Here is a 27,101-nt window from a genome sequence, read left to right as displayed (position 1 = left end):
CCTGAGCCAATAGAAATCTGGTCAATAGAAACTTGAACTTACTCACTCCAGTAATGTTTGTGAGTTTATGCAGTTTGCCTGTTTGGGCCAGACCTGCCCTTTTTCAACATTTTCTGTTCATTTGTTCTTTCATCCTCACTGAGTACAAGTATTTTCACTGCACACTTACCTGCATATAGACATTTTTACATTGCATACAGTTATTCCGGTATGTGTCCAGAAACACAGACGTCTGATTTCTGAATTTAGATAACTTTATACAGAACAGTTTTATTTATGTACTTTTTCAATTTCTGATTAAATTAGTAGTCATGTGTCGTATAAATGTGGTGAAAATAAAATCCTTTAGTGTTATACATGTATGGGAGCCAGATTCATCCCTGACCTTGAAATCAGGGATGAATATGGACACATTGTCTACTTTAATAAATGCTTAAAAAGCTACACAACTCAAATTGCTTCTTGTACTGAGAGAGCCTTTTAAAGAAAGAAAAATAAGATAAAATTCCACATTGAGTGTATTTTACTATTTTGAGATACCTTCCTAATAACTTAGTCTTTGTACACGTTATCTGTTATTTTTATAGCACACATTTTGTTAATTTAAAAATGCTACCTAAATGTGTATTAAAAATTCATTTGCAGAGTTTGAGTTACCTTGATTTGTTTTTTTTTAAATCAAATTTTAATTAAGGTAAGAGGGAACAGTGTAAGTTGACAGATCTAATACAGGAGTATAGGAGGAAAAAAGAAAATCTTAATACTGCAGATTTAAATCAAGAAAATTGACAATAAAGAATAGCATTAACAGAGAAAATACTGTTCTGAATTTTGTGAGATATATTTGCTTTCCAGTTTTGTTATGCTCTGATTTTTGAGGCTACGCTGTAAAGTCCTGAGCAAGTAGGTTCCATTAAACAAAACAGGATTCACAAGAAAAAAAAATACCTGTTTGCCTTTTTCCTAGGAAATATATGCTAAAATGGAATTATCTGGCTCTGCTTACCTGCAGTAATGTAATGGGTTGACATTAGCTGTAGCCTGTGGTTTGATGTGCTATCTCTTCCGTCAGTAAGTTTAATTGCCAGCAAATGGCTAAATGGGAGTTTAGGGTGAATGCTACAGCTGTCTGCCATGTTAGTGGTAAAAGGAATTCTGGCGCCGTTTCAGGGTCACTATTTGTATCTGTCCATCAGAGTTACAATACAGCAGTTTCTCTCGGTTTCAGTCTTTCTGTATAGCATTTCTGCCAATTGTTTGGCTCCATTAAGTGTGCAGGGGAAATAAAAGCCTGAATGACCAAGTCACAGGGGGCTATGGATAGACCCTTTCTTTGTCCACACTCAGAACATTGCATTAGGTCTCATTATCCATTTATAATAAGTGACCTTTGCCCCCAGGTCATTGAAAAATACTGTGTGTGCTTTTCTAACACAGGGTACCTCTATCAGCAGACGGATAGAACAATGAAACGTCTGGTAGTCTGGTTGAAGGGTATACTTTGCAGGTTTTCGTAAATATGCAGTTTGATGCTAAAGCAGAATAGCAAAATCTTATTCTTTAATCTTTGGAAAGTAGGCCAATAAGATATTGGTTACTGTATGACAAGAGAACTGTTTTAAAATAGTGGATTTAGTTATTTATGTTCAGCTTTTAGCCATATTATTAGAAAGATTTTAAAGTTATATTCACAGTTTTATGTAAAGTTATATGCCCGGTTAAAAGGAACCATTGTTTGAAGAAATATTTTGTTGAACAAGTGTCCACGACCTTTATCCCAAGGGTAGTTGTAAGTGAGTTTGCACAGCTGTTTGATTGCTTTGAGGTCATCTGTGACATCTGCTGCAAAAACCTTGATCCTGACTATGCGGTACACTTCTACCTGAGCTCTCTAATAGTCAGTGTTCCTTTTATCACGGCATTGGAGAAAAATGGGGAAACTGGGTGAGGAGGGATGTGGACGTCTCTACAAGTTCATGGCTCCTAAGTGACCTACATTTTAAATTCATAACCTGCTGACCTACAGGAAACATCAGTATCCTGCTGATAACTGCTTCAGGCTTCTTACACATTTGGTCAAAGTGGGAATGTCAGAGGACCAAGAATCTCCTTAGTCTTCTGATGGAACAGATTTCATTTCAGATGTAATTTTCTTAGGGTTTACCCTGAACAGGGTTTAGACCTATCATGATTTTGAGGACTTTGATATCAGGCATTTGAAACTGTGTTTTATAGGTTTGCTGGTCGTAACACATGCTCTTTTCACCTCAATTGCTGCTATCAAGAAAGTGCTGCTTCCCACTTTATTCTGCTGTGACCTCTCCCATTCCTCCCCTTTCAAAACCAATCTCACTAAAGCAAGGAAATTCCGTTATGTTTTGTTCTTCCTATGTGTTATATGTGTGACGTGTGTAACGTCATCTGGTGTGACTAGATTATTGATATTGTTATTAATAATAATTTATTTCCTGTATCACCCAGCGGCACCAATCAGGATCAGGAACCTGTTATGTTATCCGAACTATAGGCACTATACAAATACATAGGAAGAGACAGTCCACAACCCGAGGAACTTAAGATGTAAAGAACCTGATTTTCTGTGGAGAGTAGCTAAGATTCATCCTTTTCTATTCTCTAACTGTTGCTTGCCTCCTCTAACTAGTACTCAGGAATTAAGACGTGGCTAATAAGTGTGAGCTGTTGAGGCAAGCTGTTGAAGTGTGCTTTATTTCTGTGACAATTAATTAGTTGCAACCATGAAACTATAGCAGGTTTCTTTCTAATGAATAATTTTAGTTCAGGTACTGGTGGCTAAAGCTTTACACAAGCGATTTTTCTCTTTTGTGGCATGGCTGAAGGGAATTACTCAGCTAACCTCCTCCTCTTTATATTACATACTTGCATACATATAGGTACTCGTACATTGCATTCAATTAAATGTCTGTGGAAATATGTAAGCCTGACTACAGTCAGAAGCCTACACCTCCTGTTCCTTAGTCTCTCACCTTTCCAGTCGCTGTATATGGTACTTATAGCATTACTGTGTGGGATGAATGTGATAGTGTTTCAGGCCATTTTGGTAATCATGCAGTAACTTCATTCTGGGTTCCTTGGCCTAGATCACCTCTGATAGGGAACCTAAAAAAAGTAGGACAGATTATCAATGCTAATATTCATGTTTCTTTTCAGCTAGCAAGTTGCTTAGGGACATACCATTTGAAGACACCTGCAAGTAAATGGCTAGTTTCTAAATTTGCCATCATAATGAATAGCCAGGAGAAAAAAAAGATGCTGCACTATTTATTTATTTATTCCCATTTATATTAAAGCCTCCATTCATTGTCCTAGGTGCTTTTACTATGGTTAATGCATACAAAAAAAATAAAACTAGCATACATGTTGAACTGCTTATACATCTTCAAGCAGCGGTCACCTGCCACAATAACGATAATCAGAGCACCAGCACTACATCTATAATCAAAGCAATTATGTGTTATTTAGTGTGTGAATTTTCTTCAACTCTAAATCCTGCTTACATCAATTTCTGGTCATTTTTGTTCTTGACCTGAAGACTTTCGAGCAATTTTATGCGTGAATTTAATAGCATTACAGATGATATTGTGCACAGTGATTTCTAGGTTGTTGACTTGGCCAAACTGACCCGATATTTGTTTTATTGATATATATCGTATAAGAGAATGTATAAAGGAGAGATTACAAAGTAGCAGCCGTGTTAGTTTGTATCCGCAAAAAGAACAGGAGTACTTGTGGCACGTTAGAGACTAACAAATTTATTTCAGCATAAGCTTTAAAGGAGAGAGTTTTCCAGGGCCTATAGTAAAACCAATGGTTTTCAACCTGTGGTCCGCGGACTCCTGGGGGGGTCTGCAGACTGTGTCTAAAGGGCCCGCGAAAGGTTGTCGTTATCAGAGTTCAGTGGTTTTCAACCTGTGACCCGTGGATCCCTGGGAGTCCACAGACTATACCTAAGATTTCCAAAGGGGTCCACACCTCCATTTGAAATTTTTTAGGCGTCTGCAAATGAAAGGTTGAAAACCATTGGTAGAAACCTATGAGGCTTAAGAACACAGAAGACATATAAAGAGCATCCCATGATAGACAGGGATGACAGAGCCTTGTTCATTCCATATGCAAAGTTTGATAGCACAGGAAGGATTCAGACTGAGATAGAATAGGTACCATAGAGAAGTATTCAAAATGCAGAATGATTTTAATCCTGATTTTGTGTAGTTTATTTTGCCTTTCGTTTGATGAGAAAATTCCATTAAAGTGAACCTGGAAGCTGTATTTATACCGAAGTAGAATGCAGCTCCCCATTTCCTTTAGAACACAGTGTTAAAATTACATTTCTAGTTATAGTGAACCTCCACTGATAGTGAGAGGGGTGGGAGAAAGTGACTGCAATGTAAGAGGGAGTTCCACTGTATTATCCATCTGTGATCTAGCAATTATGTTGAGGGGACTTTTTTTTTTCCTGTTTGACAGACCCATATAAAAGTAGACATTATTTGAAATGCTCTTACTGCTAGGCAGGTACTGATAAGCTTTTGTAGCTTCAGAGAAAGTCTTAGTCTTTTCTTACAAGAGGAGGGTTGGGAATCTAAAACTCCGGGGGTGAAATCCTGGCTCAGTTATTTCAATGGGAAAACTCCCATTGACTTCAGTGGGGTGACATTTAATCCCAGAATTCTACTCCCAGTTCTGCCATGACTCAGTGTGTGTGACTTGGGGCAAATTGCTTCCCCTGTTTGAGTTCTGTAAAATGGGGTGATGTTTACTGTACCCACCTCACAAGGGATGTGAAGTGTTTTTGTAAAGAGTTTTGAACATGTATGGTTCTGTATAAATGCTAAGTATAATTTATTTTGTGACTTTGCTGTGTAAATCAAACACCATAATGATTCTTGTTGGGGTTCTTTTAATGTAGGCAATTTATGAATTTCCCCAATGACTAGCAATTTCCTCCTTAAAAATGTATTTTAATACAATATTGTATCCACTCCATTGATAAAGTTCACAGTCAATCTTACAAAAGCTGAAAGTGAAATCTTTTTTTCAATCTAGTTGCCTGTTATTGTGGAAGGATGGTATAAAAATACCTTCAGATGTTTGACACATTTGGGCCAAACACATTTAAGAACAAGATTTACTCTAAATCAGAACAAAAATAGACTAAAATGAATATATTCAAATTGAAGCAAATTTGGACTGTACATAAAGTTGCCTCTTGTATATAGTTTTGTATAATTTCTCTCTTACTACCATGGAAAGGGGCACCTTCAAGTTCCGGGTAACAGTTTAGGCTCATCAAGAACAATTTTATGGAGAGGCCCTGCAGTTGTCAGAAGCACGCCTATGACAAGAATTAATATATTAACTGCTCTGCAGCACTTTTTGACAAATTGCTTACTAAATACATCAAAATTGATTGGACATTCTGTGTTTAAATTGACAAATGGCTACATTAGGGGAAGGAGGGAAATCCATTAATTACAGCTGCCCTCAACCATAGGAAATGTAATCATATAAATATAGATTTTGTTAAAGCAAAAATCTCTACTTGATTGTAGTGTTGCTGGTAAGTGTACTTGCACCTCATTGCTATTAAACCTCTAATAGGAGGCTTCGGAGGCAGTTCTTACTAATTGACTTCTGAATAATCAAAAGAGCATTTCTGTTGTGTTAAAAGAAATGATGCGGTGTTTACTTATCTCACTACAACCACTTCTGAAAATGTATTTATTCCATAGGTGAGTAGAACCCTGAGTGGAACCATTGAAGCTGGTACCATTTCATTCATTGTCCATCACAGGATGCTGTTTTCTTTATATGACCCTAACTCTAGAATTCAAAGGCATGAGCCAGGTCGCTCTACTCAAATTCTTTGACCTCCTACTATGCAATACTGGATTGTTTTTTGTTATTTCTGTAAAGTAATTTGTGCTTAAGGTATGCATGAAACTACTGAGAATTAAGTTTGTAAACTCTGTAAGACACACCTTATAAACATTTAGGCCCAGATTTACAGCTAGCATTGACTTGGCCAGTATAGTATATCTGCTCACCTGTGGACCAACTGTTGTGCATTTCACTTTTACTGCCTTTCACCCAGGGATCTCAAATTTGGCTTGCTAAGTGTTCACTAAGTATTGTCTCTAAAAGTATTGTGTTTACTCTATTTAACTGTTTGGTTAAACTAAGTGATAACACAATCTAGTAAGTAGTCTTGGGTCTCTGTGGTATCACATTTACACTTCCTCCTCTCAAATGCAAGTTAAACACTAGCAGCAAAATTTTTCTCTCTGAGCAACTTTCAGAAATTAATTGCCTATTTTACACTCCTTTCACACATTCCACTCGTGACACTGGGAATTCCACACATGAAATTGGTGCATATTATGCAATAGCGGATGGTACTGGGAATAAGAGTACAGACTTGAAAGGAGAATTTTGCCTTCAAGGGTATGTTCTCATCATGAGTAAAGAGGTTTTGTCTTCTGTTTTCCATTAACACTAAGGTGGTGAATCACTGTATATTGAGAGGAGGTTTTACCCTATTATGAGATTTTATAGCTATGTTGTTACACTTCAGCAGTCCCTTTACAGCTCTTTCAAGTGGCCCTTGTTTAAATGCAGGTTTACATGTGACATGCAAAAGGTTTCAGCTATATTGAACATTGTCTGTGAAAATGTGCTATGATGCAATGAAAAACCAGACTTCAACTTTATTGACATTGGCCAACATGCCAATGGTATAGATTGTCCTTGCCAAATGAATACCTGACCTGTTATCCCAAATGGCTGCACTGCAGGATCCAGTTATCTCATACCAGACTGCAAGGCATTCGTCCTGTGATTGTCCCAGCAGTATGGTCTGTTGAATAGGGCACTGGACTGGGACTTAGGAGACTGCTGTGCTGCCGCTAAACTGCTGTGCGACCTTGAGGAGCAAGTCACTTCACCACTCTGTGCCTCTGTTTCCCCTCTTGTCTATCTTGGGACTCTCTCTTATTAAGAGGGCCCCAATTTCAGTTTGGGCTTCTAAGTACTACTGCAATACAAATAATAAATATAACCATGACAAAACTTAAGCTCATTCTCAGACAAAAAATTGGACTATCTTGTAGCTATGCCTCCTCCAGTGCAGTTAGTCTCTGACTCTGTGACACCTCTTTAAGCCTCCTGACTGCATGCAGAGTTTCAAAGGTAACTAGCTGTGTTCCTCTAGTACAGGTACAGACTACCCATAACATTATGATTAATGAAAATTACAGGTTTAATATTTTCAGTGTTATGAAGTGATTCACAAACTCCAACTTGCTGTGTACACATGACCTATGTGAAATCAAAGCAGTTCTCAGCAGAATATTGTGGAATTGACTTGTTGAAGATCTTCCACATGAAGGCAGGTAGAGGAGACTGTTTAATCTCTGTCGAATGAAGGGAGAAGCAGTCCTTTTGTAAATCTAGTAGGACCTGTCAGAGGACTTGCTACATGCGAATGACTTTGCCTGTCATGACTTCACCCCAGCTGAAATTGGAGGAAAGTTTTATCTATGCCACCAACCTATCCATTGCTGGCCAAGCCAAGGATCTCGCCCAGATCAAAGTTCTGTTAACATCAGTGCTGTTTGGGCTCTCTGTCTATTGCACCAAGAACTAATTGCACACCAACCCAGCCAAAACACAAGTGAGTCTCTTCCATCTTCGGAATCGTGAGGCCAGTAGACAACTCAACATCATCTGGAATGGGGTGTCACTTGCCCACTGCTGGAATCCTGTTTACCTTGGAGTGATGCTAGAGGGCATTCTCTCCTTCAAGGCACACATGGAGACGGCAAAAGGCAAAGCTAGCACCCGGGGCAACATACTCAGGAAGCTTTCAGATTCAAAATGAGGAACCAACCCAGCAACTTTAAAAGCTACCACTCTTGCACTTTATTATTTGGTGGCCAAATTTGCATGTCTGGTGTGGGAATGATTGCTTCACACAAAGAAGCTGGATTCTGTGCTGAATGACAGCTGCCACTACGTCACAGGATGTCTAAAACCAACAAACTTGAATAGCCTTTATGTGCTTGCTGGAATCACTTCACCAGATATTAGGAGAGCAGTCACATGCAAAATGGAATGATTACGACAGGTCAGAGATACCAGACATCTGCTACATAGCCACACTGCAGTAGTTAGCTGCCTGAAATCGTTGAAAAGCTACCTCCCTGCAACAGAACTGCTTTTAAAAATCACTGAAGGCTACGTGACTGAAAATGTGGTGCATACGGCTCAAAATACTCAACAAGGACGTCAAAATGCACATCAACATTGCTGAACACCTTTCCACAGAGGATTGGTCGCTGTTGAGATGTTTAAATCACCTCTGAGCAAGAGTTGCCAAGTCAAAAGTCAATATGTGGAAGTGGGGCTATTCTAACAATCCAGACACGTGTGACTGTTTTGAAATACAGACCATGGAATGTCTGTTGGTCTGTCGGCTCCTGGAGGAACCGTGCACCATGGAAGATCTCACCAGGCGTACTGAAGGGGCCATATCATGTGCCTAACACTGGAAAAACCTATGATTGTGGTGGGAGGACATAAGAAGCAGCAGCTAGTTAACCTTTTGGTAGTTTCCCCAGTAAACTGTTTGAAAGTAGGGAATCACATTACATCAGTGTTTTGGCATTTTACAAAAGCAATCAACAGCTTGGATGATACGTACTTATCCAACTAGATATATACTTAACCTTTACAGTCAAAGTGGAAAATTAAAGATTCATATTTTCTGGATTCTCCCTTTGATGTTATGTTTGTGTTTGCTGAGAAACATCGCCTTTAGCTAGTGTTGTATTTTTTTTTTTTGAAATTATACTTCATTTCTGCAGCATAATTAAGGAATGCAACATACTTTTCAAGATGACTCGCTGTAGCTACAAGCCAGTTTAAAGTAAATCTTCTTTCCAAAGGCTAGTCCTTCAGCTTGGAAAGATTCTGAATTATTCAGAAGCAGTCTAAAAATCCTAGTCATTCTGGAATTAGTTTTATAATTCCTCTGAAATCTGGAGAGGGTGTTTTTTGTAACCCAGCACAATGAGGCTTCTGATCCTGATTGACATATCCTGTGGCTACCATAATACAAATAACAGTAATAATAATAGTGGAAATAAATATATTATTGTCGTTCTTTTTAAAAAATAAATATTTAAACAAAATTAAAGTGATTTCTAAAGATATCTAATTTTTGGAAATTTGTTTACGTTTATTTTTAAACCAGTAATGGATTTTTAAGATTTTTTGTTTTTGTTTTTTACAACTACATTTTTAAAATTTTCAGATTAAGCAGAACCTTGACACACTGCTCCTCAGAAAATTGATAGTTGGGTTGGCTTTGGTTTGTTCCAGACTTTCCGTAGTAGTTGATAACATACTGAGCATTTTCATGATTATAACCCAGCCTCCTCCTACGCAGTCAGAGATTAAAGAGCCTCTGCCCACAGGTATAATACTTTGTTACTGTTTCCTGGCTTCTATCTTCAGTTTATCTCTGCCATAACATTTATTTTTCTCTCAGTGGTATGTAAGTATTAGTCATGGTCACATTTCTCTTCTCTTCATTTCACTTTATCCTCATCATGCCTTTTATCTGTGTCTCAGAGCCAACACCTACCACAAAGAGTAGTGATTGTAGCACAGGGGAGCTGTATATCGCTTTACATGCTCTTCCACACTAACAAACCTAATCTGCTGTAGTTAACATTGTCACTGTAACAAGAGGCTTCAGGGAAGGGGAAGGCAGGTTGCTCAGTGTTTCTTTATCTGCTTTGAACAGCACTTTGCATCTTGAAGTTCATCATATTCTCGCTTTACTCTGAACATATTTGGTTCACAAGCCATTTGGAATTATTTAATTGTATAGTTTATTGTATTGTAAAACAAAATTCTCCTTTGTGATCCACACTGTAGGTATATCTTGGTTATTCTATTTTTATCCCATGTGCAATGTGCTAACGTGCAGAATATGCCCTAGACAGCTGTCGTGCTGATGAAAGTGGAGACGTGTGCCCTGATAATTGTTTCTTAATGTAAAAAACAAAATGAATTGAGACTTTTGCCTTTTCGTTTTCTCTTTGAAATGACGGGAGATGGTAAAAGGGAGTTGCTTGTTATTTCACTCTCTGATAAACCCTGGATTCATTACAACGGTTTGATAAGGTTTTTTTTTACTGTGTAAACCATGTGTTTAAGTAGTGTAATAACATTTTCAAAACACATTTTATTTCTTCCTCATTTACCTGATTTACCTTTTTACTTTAATTGTTTTGTATCGACAAGACACAGCCAACTATGGGTTGTTGAACAAGTACGTTGTATAGACTTTTGATGAGTGTCCACGATATTAATCACAAACAGTGTGGAATAAAGCTTGGTACACAGTCATTTTCAGAGAGGTAGGATTTTTCATTAACCATGAGGGCATAAAGACTAGTGCTTTCTTGTCCTGACGTAAGTGTTTGCATTGTAGTCTACTAAATCACCCCTCCTTACATAAAAAAGTCTTTTAAGCGGAAATGTTAGTTTGTGTTTTGAGTGAAGGAAACTACATCTCCCTTGTGATGGCATGGAGGTCATCTTGGCATGCCTCCTTTCAGTCGGGCATGGCACTGCAGGTGGGCCATGCCTCAGTTTCCCCTCTCAGGAAGTCAATTACTCCACTTCCTGCCCTCTTAACTCAATAATCTGCTGCTTGGGGCTGATTTTATTATAAAACCGCATACAAAATAGTCCATAACAAAAGTCCCAAATAAACAAAGGTTCTCCTGGCTGTCAGGGTTCCTCTGCAGCCTGCCCTCTGAGTTCTGTTTCCAGTCCCCTCAGGTTGACCTCTGTCTCTCCGTATAGCAGGAGTCTATGTTAATGAAACAGTCACTCTGTCTCTCCAGATGGCAGAAGACCCCGTCCTCCACCTGGAGATGGGTAATTGAGACAATTATTATCCCTCTCCTTAAACCAGGAGTCTCCAGCTCTACTTCCTCAAGTGTGTTATCATTTAGCCCATTGTAGGGCCTTAGCCAGATTTTTCCTCAGCTGTGGCTTTCCCCCCTAATTAGGCCTCAGAGGCTCAGGGTTCAGCAGGCCCATCTTCTCCTGCTGGTATCTGCCCTGCTATGAGAGAGGAGTCAACTTTTATACTGGTCCCCTCCTCCCAGCTGATTCCCAATTGGCTAGGAGGAAAGGGGGACGTTTCCCCACTCTCTCTGCAAGGCTCCAGTCCATGAGCCCTTAAAGAAACAGTAATGGGATTTCTTCCGAACATTTTTTACTCCTGGAACCATTTCCCCTCTCCCAATATCTCCCAGATCTCTCTTTGCGTGTATGATAGGACCTTTCAAAGTCTTAAAGGGCCATGCTGTGTAATGGGGTGGGTCAACCACTAGACATTACTGCCCTTAAGGAGCAGACAACCCCATCACAAATCTGCTTTTCACTTTTACTGATAAGAGCAAAGTTAAGTGGTATAAGGCAGGAAATTCTGTTCTTTTGTTGGGGATAGGTCTGAGCAGTATAAGTAGAAACAGGGCAGGTGTCACTTCACGGAAGTTGTCTTACATGGAAGTGCAGCTCTCCAAGAGCAGAATGTGTAATGTGTTTAGCCTTGATCAACATTTATGTAATAATCCAGTAAAAGTGGACAAAAATGCACTAAATGCAAGTTACATTCTCAAAGTGCGTACGAGTTACTGGGGCAGTATATACATGCATGGACGTATACATGGCCACATTTCCCCATCCCAATCTGCTTTTCAAATGCTAAATGCTGGAAACAGCACTGCGTATAAGAATTAAAATCTTTCAGATGTGTACAAACAACAATAATGAACAAGGGCACATGCTGAAACATTTCTTTGCTGTTCTTACATGGTCATCTGGAACTTCTTAGAGAGGGGTCCATCAACACTGAGGGGTCAGTTTTCAAAGCGGTGTACAGGGATTTAGCCGCGCGACTCCTATTGACGTTAATGGGAGTCAAACGGGTAAATCCCTCCGCACCGCTTTGAAAATTTACTATTAAGCCTCTTGACTTCTCACTATATACTTTGATTGTAACACTAATCCATGGTTAACATAATTTTCCCGACAATAATGTCAAACATACTTTTGAAGTCAGTGAATTATAGAAATAGTTACCTCTTCCATAATTCTTTAAAGATGGCCATCAGATGGATTTCACAGTAGGTCTTTGCAGCTGAAATTATTTTTTAATACAGGAAAGAAGGTATTTATTGCTCATTGGTAGAGAATTGATAGTCTGCTGCACGCCCTCAGTATCTAAAGTTTTTAGTTCCACACTAATGCAACATTAACACATTGTAAGTGGTACAGTACATTCTAGCTGTGCCCAGGAAGTGTTTCCCCTCCACTTTTTGCAATAATTTAGGAAAGGAAGCTAGCATCAAGCACAGTGAAAATCTTGTAATAGAATTGAGAGAAACATTGAAGCCTGATTAAAGATTGTTATTTTTAGTGTTTAAAAAAACAAGTAGCCAAGGCTGCAGTCTACCAGACCAATGGAAATTAAAGAGTCATTAAAAATATATAAATAGTCACCAAAACTCCTGATAACTTCATCTCCTATTTAGATATTCCCTTTAGATTATAAACTGTGTGGTACGGGGATCAAGTCTTTTATGTCTGTAAAGCACCCAGTAAACATTTTGTATATAAATAATGAATAATTAAATACTTCTATAAGCCAATGAATGTGGCACAATAAATTGGTGTTGGGTTACAGAATTTCTCTACATAATTATATAATCTTTGTGCATATAACAGAGGATCATTCACAACATGGAAAATGTTTTGTTTGTTTGCAATTGGGGATGAGCTTTTCATCAAGAGAAAAAGGAAGGAAATATTTGCGATTGCTTGAAATTCCTTTTTAAACAAGTCTACAGGAGCAAGGCTTTTATTCTGTTACAGGGAAATTTACTTGTCCTTATTTTTATATATATAATCAACTAACATACAGAGTATATCACCATTTAAGATTTCAAAGATAATATTTTCCAAAAGGGGAAATCTAATCAGATCTGTGTGATGGAAGAAAGAATTTAGGAACATGCATTCACCATAATTATGCTACAAAGATTGATCGAGAGCTATTAGAATACAACTACTTGACAAAAAAAATCTTACCTGTTGAATTGAATGAAAAGTTGCATCAAGGAAACCTGTACAAGTACTGGTGTATTGGCTCTTGATTTGTATTCATTGTGCATAACATAATGTAACTAATGCCATGAGTATCAACAGTAATATAGTGATGCAGATCACCTGAAATGTGTGGCTTAATCTTAAAAGAAGTTGTCCTTATGAAGAATCAGTTGAGGTGCATGTGATTTGTTCCTTTCTCTTCCTGCCTCCATCCATTCTAAATATAATTGAAACTGTAAAGAAAACACTTAGAAATCAGATTAAAGGGCCATTGTGCACACATCTTCCACATATTGTTATCAATAGAGTTTACCCAAAGGTAGATGTATGCCTTTGGAGATTAATTATGAGTAAATTTTCCATGTCTTAGCTGGACTTTAGAGTCTATTGTAATTAATTTAAAATTGTAAATTGTGTATGTGCAAGTGAAATAATGGGAAGGCTTTTATGTGGCTTTTTTCCCCTCCAAACCTCTTTGTTTGAAATTAATTTGGATGCACTTTAGCTGGACATTTTTCTTGCACTAGCAGTTGCACGTACAAATGACAGAATGTATAATGGTCACTTCCCCATTGTGCCTTAAAATAACATTACCTCGGTATTTGCAGTAACCTTAACCCTGTATCTCTTATAGGGAATATCTAAGAGGTACAGTAAATATGTAGGGTTTGTTTTTTTTAAGTTACCTAAGAGCAACAGTTGTTTGTGTTAAGCACCTGTGCAACACCCGACTGTCTTGAATGAACTATACATCTTGTGGTTCACAGTACTGGGGGAGAGCAGCCTACATGGAGCCTGTAGTTCTCCTTCTGCTCAGGTGGATGGGGAATGGGTGAGCTGAGCGGAAGGAGAGTAGGAAGTAGTCTAAAGTAAGGAAGTAATCTGCACCCGGTATAGGATGGGTACAGGTTACTTATTCCTGGAGCAAAGGGAAAACCAGGGGCCATATTGTGACTCTGAGTCATAGTATGATCCCTGGTCTGCTCCTGAGTCAAAATCTATCCCTATGGCAGTGGGAAAGGTTTTAAAGAGTAACCACTGTGCATCTGCAAACCCATTCATTCTTGATTTGCACTCATAAGTGTGATTTAGAGAGGCAAGGACTGTCATTTATATGCACGAGTGATTGTGCCCAGATGAAAGTTATCTGTGCAAAATTTGGCCCTATATGTTTAATGACTCCATACATTCCATTTCCCACTACACGCATTACAATAGCTTGTTGTACTAGAGAACACAAACTAAACTTCAGTCTGGTATGAAATTTGAAATTATTTGAACTCCAGATTACTGTAGGTTTGTTAAAGAAACCAAAGTAACTGCAGCAAAAAAGTTAAGGTTATGTGGTGCAGAAATAATATGCTTTATTGGTTTTAATAGAAAACAAAGCCCCTGCAGTTGTTGGGGCGATATCTCTGTGCAGTCATGAAATGCCCTTTTCACAATTATATACAGTCTGTGGATGTTCTCTTAGGAAAGAATAATGTGAGGAAAGTGAAACTAGATACAAGGTGTGAGTTACAGTTAGAAAACTTTAATAACTGAACATCTCTTGTATCGAGGATCAGGGCGCAAGAAAGAGCCTTGACTGATGTAATACAGAACATGAGCAAAATTTGGTCTTTTTATATCTGATATTGGTGCAAGTATGTTCCTAAAGAACTCAGAAAGCTGTATTATTATAGCACAATATTAGCTGTGCTATTATTAGTGTCGTATCACACATCTCATTAATCCAGCTTTTCATAAGATTACAACTTCAATATAAAAGTTCCCTCTGGGCTCAAATTGTTGTAAACTTTCCTCTGGACTTTAATTAACCTTATCTTGGAACTGTCTATTTCTGTAAATAATGGGAAAGTTCATTTTTTGTGATGTACAGATGCACAAGTCCAAATAACATACGTGCTCAGTTTTCCATAAGAGAATTTTCAGTGAATTAATATGATGACATAGCAGTGTTGCTGCTGCTGGCTAAACCAACATTTTTGCTGTTAGTCACTGAACAGCAACTTCACTGATCTTGACAGCTCTAGTAGTTGCCCCTGGGAAGGAGGAGGGGGAAAAACAGTCCATAAAGTTCCCGTTGGTTTGAAAGCAGAAACATCTGCTGGAGTTATGAACAGTGTGTTAGCAGAGTTCCATAACAGGAAAGCCTGCAGTTGATCAGCTGTGCCCTCAAAACAGGCATTACTGCAGTCAATAGAATTTATTGCAGCGAAAGTTTAGGAGATATGGAGAAGATTAGGGCAACAGCAAAACGTGTAAAAATATGTTTTTCTTTCATTGGTTGAATAAATAAGGCATTACGATGGGCAGCATTGTTTCCTGTTTATATATTGGTGGTGACTCGTGTAGGTTTTGCGATCTGCAACAGATGTCTAACTTCTTAATATTAAGTTTGGTTTGAGATAGTTTGAATCATCCTTAAGTTGTTGAGTAAGATCTACCACTGTGGTAATGATATAAGTGAATCATTTGTATCCTGAAAATGCATGCTGCTTAAATGATGTCCTTAATTACCTACTGTACATTATATTGACTTCAGTGAATGTGGCTGATGCTTAGCACCTCATGGAAGAATCTCAGCACCTTGCAAAATGAGGCCCATAAAGAGGACAACACTGTATGTACTCTTTAAAAAATTAGGCCCAGGATTCATTTTGCTATGTTCCAACTTTAAGAATGAAGTCATATGGCATTATGAGGGTGTCGGAAGCAGCTCCACAGTTGAGTTGTGTTAAGATATGCACTTAAAACTGTATTAAAAGCTCTTTATTTCACATGATATAAAGATTTATGAATACCCTGTGCTGTTTGTTATAGAGGCGCCGTTCTCTGTTTAAGGTTACAGTTGTGTCTGCTTTGCTATTATAAATTCCTATTATTAGGGTTTACAACATGGTTGTAAAAATCTGCAGTGGGCGGAAGCTTGGCACATAAAGGTCAGCCCTTAAGCAATATTTTAAAATAATTTTTAAATGGTAATTTTTAGGTTACGCATATATAAAAATATTAGTTTTAGCTTTAATTAAGGTTGTTCAGTGGGTCTTGACATAAGTGCAAAGCTCTTTTGTCTTACCAAAGTAAAAATATTTTTCAGTCACATTTACTTCTGTCTTTTCTTAATTTGGTTTGTATGGTGCCTTCTGCTCCCACCAGTGGGTACAGTTCCCCTGGTGTAAACTCCAGGGCCCTAACTTTCAAGCCATTGTTCACAAACAGGTACAGGAGAGAGAAGTTTCACCTGTCATATTATTTAGGCCCCTGCATTTTGCTCCTTTAAAATTTCTGGAGCTTCCTCCAGTGTAAAGTTGCAGTTGCAGGATAATGCTGCCGTCACTAGGAGGTACAGTGATGGGGCTGTAATGATCCAAGGACCAGCAATCATGAGATTATATTAATCCTTGCAGTGGCGATTCCTGTGAAGTTTGAGGCACCACTGCAGTTTCTCTTTGTAACAGGCAAACTGCAAATTATGTTCCCTGAAATTATATGTAAATATTGAAAGCTTTGAAATTTCTCTAATTCAGCGTGAGTTAAGTAGCCTCATTGTGCAAACTGAAGAAGTGGAGGGGTTACATTTTTTTTGTAGCAGCCTGTGTGTGTATGCTATTAAATTAGGAAATGGAAATAAAACTATTAATGAGCTTGCAAAAGGACCTGTTTTTCCCCCCTGTATAAAAGCAGTTCTCTTGTTCCTGTCTTTTGGATGACAGAGAGACATAAAACTGAAGTATTAACTCCTCTTTAGTAATGTAAGATCCCATGACACTTCTCAGAAGAGATATGGCGTTGATTCCAATGATCTGGCCAAATTCCAGCTAAGGTACTCTGCCTACCTAATTTCCTGCAATAGTTTCAGCTGAATACAGCATTCTTTACAGAATGTTACATAGTCTTACCCTGCTAATCAGTTGTCACAGAAGTTGTATTTTACTGGTGGATGAAACAATCTCTGTATGTTGCTTATATGTCGGTGTAAAGGTCAAACTCTGCTCTCCATTACATTCATGCAGCCTCATTGGGTGCAATCTTGTCAGTGGTAGATGACTACATAGGCTTCTCTTTGCAAACGCAGAACAGTGATAACAGAATGGTCCAGCAATGATATTCCTGGAAGAGAATCAACAAGGAGGATCCCACTTAAGGAAGTGGCATAAAATGAGCAAAAGAAGCGAAGACCGGTCTTTTAAAGTCCATAGCAATCTTTAAGGGCCTAGCCCTGTAAAAACTTATGCACATGAAGAACTATTGATTAATGTCCCATTGACATTATAGCAGCTGTTTGCATGAGTGAAGCTACTCATGTATGCAAGTGTTCGCAGGTTCAAGCCTTGATTTTGTATAAGGTGGTTAGAGGCTACAGGGTTGGGAGCATTAGGAATGCATGCATAGGTGGGTAGAGGTCAGAAGAGGATGCAAATAAATCATCATACCAGAGCTGGCAGTTGCCTTCTGTGCTACCTTTTTTTTGACTAGTTCAGGAGAACCCAAAGCAATTACAAATGTAGGGCAAATTCTGTTCAATTGCATCTTTTGTTCCAAAATATGTGTGTTATATCCAGTTTTTCAGAATAATAAAAAAAATCCCATTTCTTAAGTGAGAGATCTTTAACTAACAGCACAGTGGTTGCGTGATGTGTACCGCTGTCTAATCTGCCTATTGTCTTTCCTAAAAAGGTGCTCTAGTTTCTCCCCTTAGACTCTAAACAGCCTAGACCTCTCATGTTACCTGCCCAATTGTACATATAGCACTCTTATAAAACGTTAGCTATTTGCACAAAGCAAAAGGGACTTTGCTGAATAGGAACAATGCAACTTTTTTTTGGTTTCGGTCTGTTTTCTGCTTTTATATGATCAATTAATCATCTGTAGATACTAAAAATAACCAGCGTGTCATGTTTTTCATGAATAGATTGTTACTATTATAAAATTTAGTAATTTTATAAAACGGCTGCTGAGATGTAAATCATCTACTCCCACCTGATTAAAAAGAAACCAGTCAGTTGCCAAGTCAGCTTCAAATTAACTGCATTAGAGCCATGATGAGATGATCATATTTGTTCCTGAAGCCAGGGAAGAAACTAAGTATTCAAGGTCGGTATGCATGCCAGTGCCTCAGGATAGGTTTTGTCACTGTAGCTTAACATAGTTCAACTTCTCTTAAAGTGGACAATTTGAAAAGTTTGTGCAGCAAGCTTATATCATTGACAGTGGCATTTGTCAGTGTGAAATCCCTCAAGACACATGGGAAGGGCTGTCATCTTTATTGAAGCTATTTTGTATGCTTGTTTAGAGCTTCAGGCTGAAAGAAGAAGAGCAAGTTGGGTTATCCTAGTGTCTGCCTAGGAGTAAATCATATGACTGCCTCTAAGTTTTCAGAAGAGGAGATTCTTTAGCATTTACACCATTTATACTCAGACTGATCTTGCTCTGTGTTCCAGTATAAACAGTCAGAGCTTTGTGAAAGTATGTATGTTGTCATACTAACATATATATGAGAAGGTACATTTAAAAAAATTTGATTGAGAAATCTAAATTTTTCTATCTTCTTTCTTTTCACAGTGATTCCACCTGGGAGTCCTGGACCTATTACACGACATGAGTCGTATGATAGCTTAGCGTCTGACCATAGCGGTCAAGAGGATGAAGAATGGCTTTCCCAGGTATGGGTTTTGGTTTTTTTGGGGAGGTGAGGAGTGGTTCTATATCCAGTTCTGAAGAGAAATGCATCCTATCCAGTACCAGTGAATTCCAAAGCTTTATTTAAAAAAAATTCTAAAGACCACAGTAAAGCAACATAACACTTGTAAACCTAATTTCAATCTTGACCTAAGTGGAATCAGTTTGATGGTCTCAATGAATTCCTAGTGGATAGGTGTCCATGTTTTAACAAGCATAAACAAAGCCTCCATCCTGTTGGCCCCAATTACATCCTTGGCAATCTCTGCGTGAATCAGGAAGGACTGAATTGGTCATGGAGAATTATCTGCCTTCCCCAACCCTGCAGACGTTGTCCCTTTTGGTCAGGATTAAACAATGTTAGTATGGCAAACTGGGGAAGACTACTCTGTTGTGACTTATGCTGCACTCATTCTGCCCTAATGTAAGGCTGGAGGGTTAGTTGACTAAAGCATTTCTCTTTCTCTCTGACCCCCAGTCACCACCTTTCTCCAGCGCTAAATCTGCTCAACTGTTGCTGAATACAAACAAATGCACATAAAACATAAACTTTGAAAAGTAATTGCCCCTTGACTTAGCTACTGACTTCTGAGTTAATGTTTCCCTCTGTAACAATAGATGACATGTTGCAGGAATAAATGTTTCTGTTGTCTGAGGTATTATCAACCGTTAAAAGAGGAAAGTCAGATCTCTGGACTCAGGTTTTGGCCAATAAGTGGAGACAGAACCAATTTTCAAATGATTTGGTGTAAACTATACATGTATTTGTAATTTTGGAATGCGTTCTGTAAGGATGGGACCATAAACATTTGAAACAAATTTAAGGGAACAGAAAGCAAATTGCTTTGCAAAACCTTTCTAGGTCATCTTTAAGTCATAACACAGAAAAATAAAGATTGAAGAATATGATGTAATATCTTTATAATTCAGCTATTTTTAATACATTGTCTAATGGTTGATAAACTCTGTTGTTACAGAATATCCTAATGTAAGACTGGAAGGTTAGTTAACTGTAGTACTTTATGATGATCTCAATATGAACAAACTATTTTGAATACTAAACCAAACCTTTAAGTTTTTACTCAGGGAATATTCTCATTACATTCAGTGGGCGATTTCCCTTAGTAAGAACGAGGTAAGGATTTCATGATTTGGTTCAATGCAAAACTTCAGCTTACAAACACAGCATATAAATAATAAAGTGAAATTCCATTTCTGTAATTTTTTTTTAGATTGACCTTTGAAATTTATTTTTGTAAGGGTTAAAAACGATGAAAAATAACTTAATTTACCAAAGCAATTATCCAGCACTTTCAGGATTCATTCTGACAGGCAGCCTGAATTTTCTTCAGTTTGGATACATTACTATGTAGGTGTCGTACTTTCAGTGCTTCTGTCCAGCTTTCACATTTTAATTTGGCAGTATTTCAGATATATTGCATTGCCTCATGGATATGTTGAGGATCTGCTACATCCAGTGACTTTTAAACCATATCTAGTATATTCCTCAAATAAGACTACAGTCCTGCAATAGGTCTATACAGGTGTATACATCTGTGTCTCGTGGAGCCCCAGTGATTGCAGGGATCCATTCACAAAGCCATGGCCTAAGATTTCAGTTCTGGTTTCACATTGATATGTCAGACCTGGTGACACTGTCTCTATCTTGTCACAGCATAAAGACAAACGGAGAAATCCTGGCCCCATTGATGTCAATGTGAGTTTTGCCACTGATTTCAGTGGGGCCAGGATTTCAGCCAGAGTTTTTAAGAGTTTTCCAAATACACCTCTACCCCAATATAACGTGACCCGATATAACACGAATTCAGATATAACATGGTAAAGTACGCTCTGGGGGCGCGGGGCTGCGCACTCCGGCAGATCAAAGCAAGTTCGATATAACGCGGTTTCATCTATAACGCGGTAAGGTTTTTTGGCTCCCGAGGACAGCGTTATATCGGGGTAGAGGTGTACTGTAACTACAATGCAAATGTTATATCATAATCCACGATCCAACATCATTTAGTTACTTTACAACTTAGCTCACATTTCTTGTTGGGTTATTCTTCAGTGTAGCAGATGGTTTACAGAACAAGAATAAAGTGGACATACAGCATAGAGGATTGTGTGTTGCTAATAAAAAGATGATTCAAAGTAGCAATAGGAGCACAGCGCTACTCAAGTCTTGTCATAAATACTCTGTAATAGAGCAGCAAATATATTTTATATGAAAAAAATTCCCAAATGAGGTCTCTTATTACACAAAAAGAGAATCAGGAAGTGCACCAAGAATGCTTAGTTTTTGCTAAGTGAAAAGAGTGATGATATCTCTTTTGAACATGAAGATCCTAGTTTTCTCTAAGCAAGCCACTTTAGATTAAGCCCAAAGAGCATGTATGTTTTTCAAAATTAAAGTGTTGTTATCAACAGTAACAGCATGCAGTGAAAAAACACTGCCCTTCACTTCAACTTTTCAATTAGAACAGTGGGTAATGTGTGCTGTCAGTGTGAAGTAGATACAATATGTTTGTCCTGCACACAACAGGAGAGTGAATAGGAACATCTGGCCATAGCCTCGGTAAAATTTCAAAGGCATCTGTTTACCTCTCGGCTCTGTGACACTGATGGTTTCAAGCTTAAAATATACAGAATGCTTTATCTGTGGCCTAATTTACATTGCTGCATAAAAGCTACTTAAATTATAAACCTCTACAGTCAATCTGAGTTACCCCAAGATAAATGGAAATATGGAGGTAGTACTATGCAGACTATGCTTTTGTCCTCCCAGGCTTGCAAATAATTGCCTTGGAACGATATTTTCTAAGCCTTTAAAATTACCTTGTGTAAGAATCAGAAGTCACCTAAAGCACAGAAATGTGATAATAGTTAAAGAAAACTGTATGATGTTAAGCAGGAAGGCACATCTATATGTAACAAAACTACCGAAAGATGTAAATACAGATGTCTTCAGTGTACTGCATTCTATTTGTTTGTGGAGTTATTTATTGTTTTAATAGAAAATGGTAGGAATTTAGTAGGCTATCTGATTTTGTGCTTTTGAAAATACCTGTTCACCAAAGTTTAAAAATCAGAAACTCTTAACAGGAAAAGAAAACACTAAAGTGTCTTTGCATATGCTTTGTTATTCTTAACTATATGTCTTAATGGTCTTGTACTCCTGGGTGGGTTGGCCTGTTCATTCTAAGTGTCTACTTTCACAATTACATACCTTTTCAAAACAAAAATTACTAATTGAAATTCTCATGCTCGTTGGCATTCTTAGAGTTTTTTTAAGTGTTTGAAAAAATTGAGGATCATCTGGTTTTGAGGTGTCAGTATGAAAAAAGGCATCTTTCACATGTCCAAAAATATTTTGGATGCTCTTTCCTGTTTTGCTTACTGGAAATGACCTATTTTGTAAGATTCAGACAGGCCATGGATTTAGTTTCTCATTAAGAGCAAGTATCCTTGAGGTAAAGGATGAAATTTGTTTAAAGTTATTTGCAAACATCAGAAATTTGCACACTCTGCATGGACTTTCTATACTCTCCTCTCCATTTTAAAGTATGTATGGAAGTATGAGGCCTCAGGTTATGTATATATGCACTAGTACATGGAAAATAAACCCTTTTGCTTTTGTTTAAATTGTCAGACTTTCAACTGAATGCATATATGTTAAACATTTAGCTGTCTTGCTAAAGTAAGTGTATTGTATATACGTGGTTGTATTGTATATATGTGGTAATGTGTGTATGGCTGGAGCTGTATGATTATTACAAATGATGTTGTTTTTCAGCAAGATGGTCTCTGCCAGCAGTAGCTTCAGGAATGCCAACAGTAATTATCAACTTTGTTTTGAAATACAATTCACACTTTATACATGTGAAGAAGTGCTTTTTACAGTGTGAACTTTCAGAACGATGCACTGAACAAAATTGTAACAGCTTGCTCTTAAAGAGAGGTCTCCCTGACCTGGTCGGGATTAAAGTTGTTGACAAAGATGTATGGGGGAAGGTTTTCAGTTGCTTCACTTGGTCTAGGTGGACAAAGTCTGAATTACGTTCTTCTCTGGTTGTTACCAAAAATTCTAAATTGTTAGTTTCATAGCTATGGAATTCATTTCGCAATGGTAGGAAAAAGGTACAAACTTGGTCATATGAAATAATAGTCATGGTGAATGTCATGGGCTTCAGAACAGTGTAAGAAGATTCAGAGATTTTGTCACCTAGAAATATTTATAAAATTGAAATTATCAAGGGAAGTTGTTTTCTCATCTTGAGCAACACGTAGGGCTTAATTTTCAAAGTCAGATGCCTTAATAACATTTCTGACTCTCGCATATGGATGCTTAGATTAGCATGTAGGTTTAAAACAGGCATTCAAGTGCCTAAGTGCCCATATGAACATCCAGATACAAGGTTTGGACATGATGTGTAGGAGCCCAGATTTGAAAATTCGATTCACTGTAGATTTTTATTTTGAAGGGTTAAAATGCTGTTAATTTCTAAAATAGTTTAACCCAGAATCCCGTTTAGGTTCCACACCCATTTAATTCCTGATCAATGGCTGGATCCTGCAAGGTGCAGAGAGTCTCCTTGTCCATTTCTGAGTGCCTTCATCTCCCACTGAGACCACGGGACAGAGGGTTCTCAAAGCTTTGCAGGAGGCCCTTTATAGGATCAGATCTTATATAAGCAAAGCCATTCTGTATTTTGCTCTGCAGAAATGTCTTCTAAGGAAATGGAGCAAAATGCCTCTCTCCAGTTTGGTTGCCCTGGGATTCTAGAGGGTTCATGAGATTGAGGGAATTTCTCAATATGGTGTAAAATATTCTTCTAGGTTGAAATAGTGACTCACACTGGACCTCACAGACGCCTATGGATGGGCCCCCAGTTCCAGTTCAAAACGATTCATCCCTCAGGTCAAACAACGGTCATTTCGTCCAGTTCTTCTGTACTGCAGTCACATGGTCCAAGTGACACCCCACAGCCTCTTCTGGACTTCGATACAGATGACCTTGATCTCAACAGCCTCAGGTAACAATAGTTAATTTTACAAGAATGTTTCTTAGTTATTTACACACAGATTAGCCAATTGCTCAAATAAATTCTTCCATGTAAACGCATAACAATTAATATCAAGCTTGTCTGAATCAGATACTTAGACGATCACATGCCTTGTTAATGATAAAAATTCATGTAGGACAAAGTGATGATAAAAATTTCTATCCAAATATCTTTAGTGGTCGCCTAGATTCCCTTCTGTTGCTGCTTCTTGCCTGAATAACAATGGAAGATGTGCAAAGTCCAGTTGTTTTGTTCTATTGCACTTAATCTCTAAAATGTTCAGTGCTTCATTGCCTTTCACAGTTTCTGCATTGCTTAGCAACATCATTTGCTATAACATGACTAGGAGCATCAGGGTGTAGATTTATAGCCTGCTGACTATAAAGGGGTCAGTGTGTTGGAACACTAAGTGAACTACTGGAATGTCTTCTCCCCCCCCTTTTTTTTCCATCTTCTTTTCTTTCCTTGTTCAGTGTATTATGTAAAATTCTGGTACTAGATTTGAACCTAGTGATGCCTTGAAAACTTTTTCCCTCATGTATGCTTTTTTTGTCATTGGCAAAATGACATTGTCTGATGGAAGTGCGTTTTTATCTGCCTCTTTGCCAACAGCAAGAACATCTCAGTGCAACAAAACAAAAGTCGCTGCTTTAGTTGGTTCATGACTTCTGTTTCTTCTTAAAGAGTAACTTATATCCTTACCTTTTTTCAATGTACTTTGTATTGGGTTTGCTTTGTTTTCCTACATTCTTATTTTTAAGATTTCCTAACATTATTAGCCACTTTCTAGGAGCAGTTGACTTCCTTGCAATGTGTCAACAATTGCTAATAGATTATCAGAAGGTGCCAGAGTGAAACCTAGTGCTGTTACTCTGCTGAAAATGGGTATAATAAAAGAACCAAGTAGTTCATCTCAATACATTACCCCAAAACTTTCAGATGTTAGTCATTCTCAGTTTCATTAATTTAAAGTTATCAATCTTTGAATGTGGGCTTTTTGGGGGGAGGTTGTTAGTATTTATTGGTAGCCAGTGATTTTTTAAAAGTGCCATATTTGTCATACATTTCTGCTTCCCCTATGATAGCTAGAAAGAGTTAACAAGGTTTAGGAAGTCTACATCTTTCAGAGCCAACAGATGATTCTGGAACCTAAAGTTTCATGGTATTGGCTCTCTGGGATTTAGACTGTATTCCCATCTCCCACGAATAAAACAGTGCAAGTGTGGAAGATGACCAACCCTGCTGAAAACTATGCAAACTCTTCTGGGCCCTGAACTTGATGTGAATAGTCTTTACTCATGTGAGTAGGCCCATTGACTTCAATTACATTGCCCCCTCTGTAAGGATATTCTGGATTGGACTCTTAATGTGTATAGCTGGCTCTCTAAGGTTCTTTGGAACCCAGCCAGCTGATGTCCAGATGCCGGATATTTAAAGAATTATATGTATATATATAAAAATCATTGATTAAATGAAGAAAGATGTATGCTGGCAGGAGAGTAGGTAGTTAAACACATAAACTTTCCCTGCCAAGCCAAAGGACTTGTACCATACCTGTGGGCAATAAGGGGAATTTGTGGAGTGAGGGTTTTCTTTTTTTCTTTTTTCTCTGGGGCTTTCTAAGAGTGCTAATCCTAAGAAAAAGTATGGAGACACTTAGTTTTCATGAAATTTATCATCCATTGCTTGGATCCACACACCAGTGGAAAATAAAAGCTTTCAACACTTGGTTGATTTTAGAATAAATAGTTCTTTAATTGATTGGACTTGTTCAGCTTTCTTGATTTAATAACAGCCTTAATGAGCAGTGATTTTGACGCAGGTGAAACATGTGATTTTAAATTTCAGGATTCAGCCTGTTCGCTCTGAACCTGTTAGCATGCCAGGATCATCGCGCCCGATTTCTGATCGCAGAGGAGTTTCAACGATGATCGATGCTACCTCAGGTAAAAAGCACGTGTGTTGATTTCATGTTTTGATTGATTAATGGCATTTGTCGAACTTTTATTTGCGTAGTAACATGCTGTTACTAACCAAAGCCATATATTTAAAGAGCTGTCAAATTTTTCAGATCTACTGTAGGGTCTGTATTATCTTATATTTAATGAACTTATATTGAAAGCTACCAGGATGATGACTTATTTTGCCTTTGATCACTCGAATGTGAAGTAGCAGTACTGACATAAAATCTAAATACAATATATGTGTTCAATTTACTGAAACGGAATATCAAAGTGCCTGATCTAAAGAAACAGAAGGTGTGTCAGGGCTAACACAGGAATGCTTTTATTAGTGAAAGCATAAAGTTTAGAAAATCATTACACTAATAATCTCTGTCTATCATGGTTATAAATTACTTACCAATGAAAAATATCCTTGTATATATTAGCAATGTCTGTGAGTGAACTCTCCCTATCAGATAAATTAACCAATGTTTCTTTAGCAGGAATATTTTTCACTGACTCCTTGTGCAATGGAGAACAACTTTAAATAAACCATGATTATTTCAATATCAGCATAATAATATATGTACTATCAAGTTTTCTGCCTTTGTTTCTTAGTGCCATGGTATACCATGTATAAAGAAACAAGGGCAGCGGGATTTTATACTCCAGTACAGCTGTATAGAATATGAAGGTTCCACACAGCAGGATTTTCTCAAATAAAATCTCTCACAAGTAGAATTATTAAACACACAGCATTAGTCAAACAGTCGAGTCAGAGAGGATTTTAATCTTTAGCGATTTGAAAATCCCTAGAGACTGCTGATTGGATTGAGGTTTAAACTGTAAAAGGAAACTGCAACACATAAAGAAACTGATTTGTGAAGGGTGTTTTAAAGAGAGTTAAAATGAAAGCTCCTCTTCCGGACTCTGTTTGCTATAGATATAAATTCTGAATCCCAGATATTACGTTTGTGTGCCAAATCTATTTATTTTGGTGTCTTTTTCTAGATCCGTGTTTATAATTAAGTGTAGTAATTACATTCACACTCCGTAGTTAAGGTTGTGTCATCACTGACATTAAAAATCCCTATTTTCAGACATTTTAAAGTTGTTAAATTAACTCTGCTTGAAACTAGGCAGACATCTGGGACTGCATCCTGGGAATATTTTTAAT

General features: G+C 37.8%; 1 protein-coding gene across 7 annotated transcripts in view; it reads left to right on the top strand.

The window, feature by feature from the left end:
• BCAS3 (BCAS3 microtubule associated cell migration factor) overlaps positions 1–27,101 on the top strand; it is a 483,012-nt gene that overhangs the window by 203,892 nt on the left and 252,019 nt on the right. For all 7 annotated transcript variants that reach the window (XM_054008056.1, XM_054008054.1, XM_054008055.1 and 4 more), the window contains 3 exons: positions 18,799–18,899; positions 23,755–23,951; positions 25,830–25,927. In XM_054008056.1, the coding sequence (XP_053864031.1) occupies positions 18,799–18,899; positions 23,755–23,951; positions 25,830–25,927 (396 nt within the window). The remainder of the gene's footprint in view (positions 1–18,798; positions 18,900–23,754; positions 23,952–25,829; positions 25,928–27,101) is intronic.

Source organism: Malaclemys terrapin, chromosome 18, assembly GCF_027887155.1.
Source record: "Malaclemys terrapin pileata isolate rMalTer1 chromosome 18, rMalTer1.hap1, whole genome shotgun sequence".
Lineage (NCBI taxonomy): Eukaryota > Metazoa > Chordata > Testudines > Emydidae > Malaclemys > Malaclemys terrapin.
The sequence above is the reverse complement of the archived record's forward strand: the minus strand, read 5'-3'. Positions and strand labels throughout refer to the sequence as shown.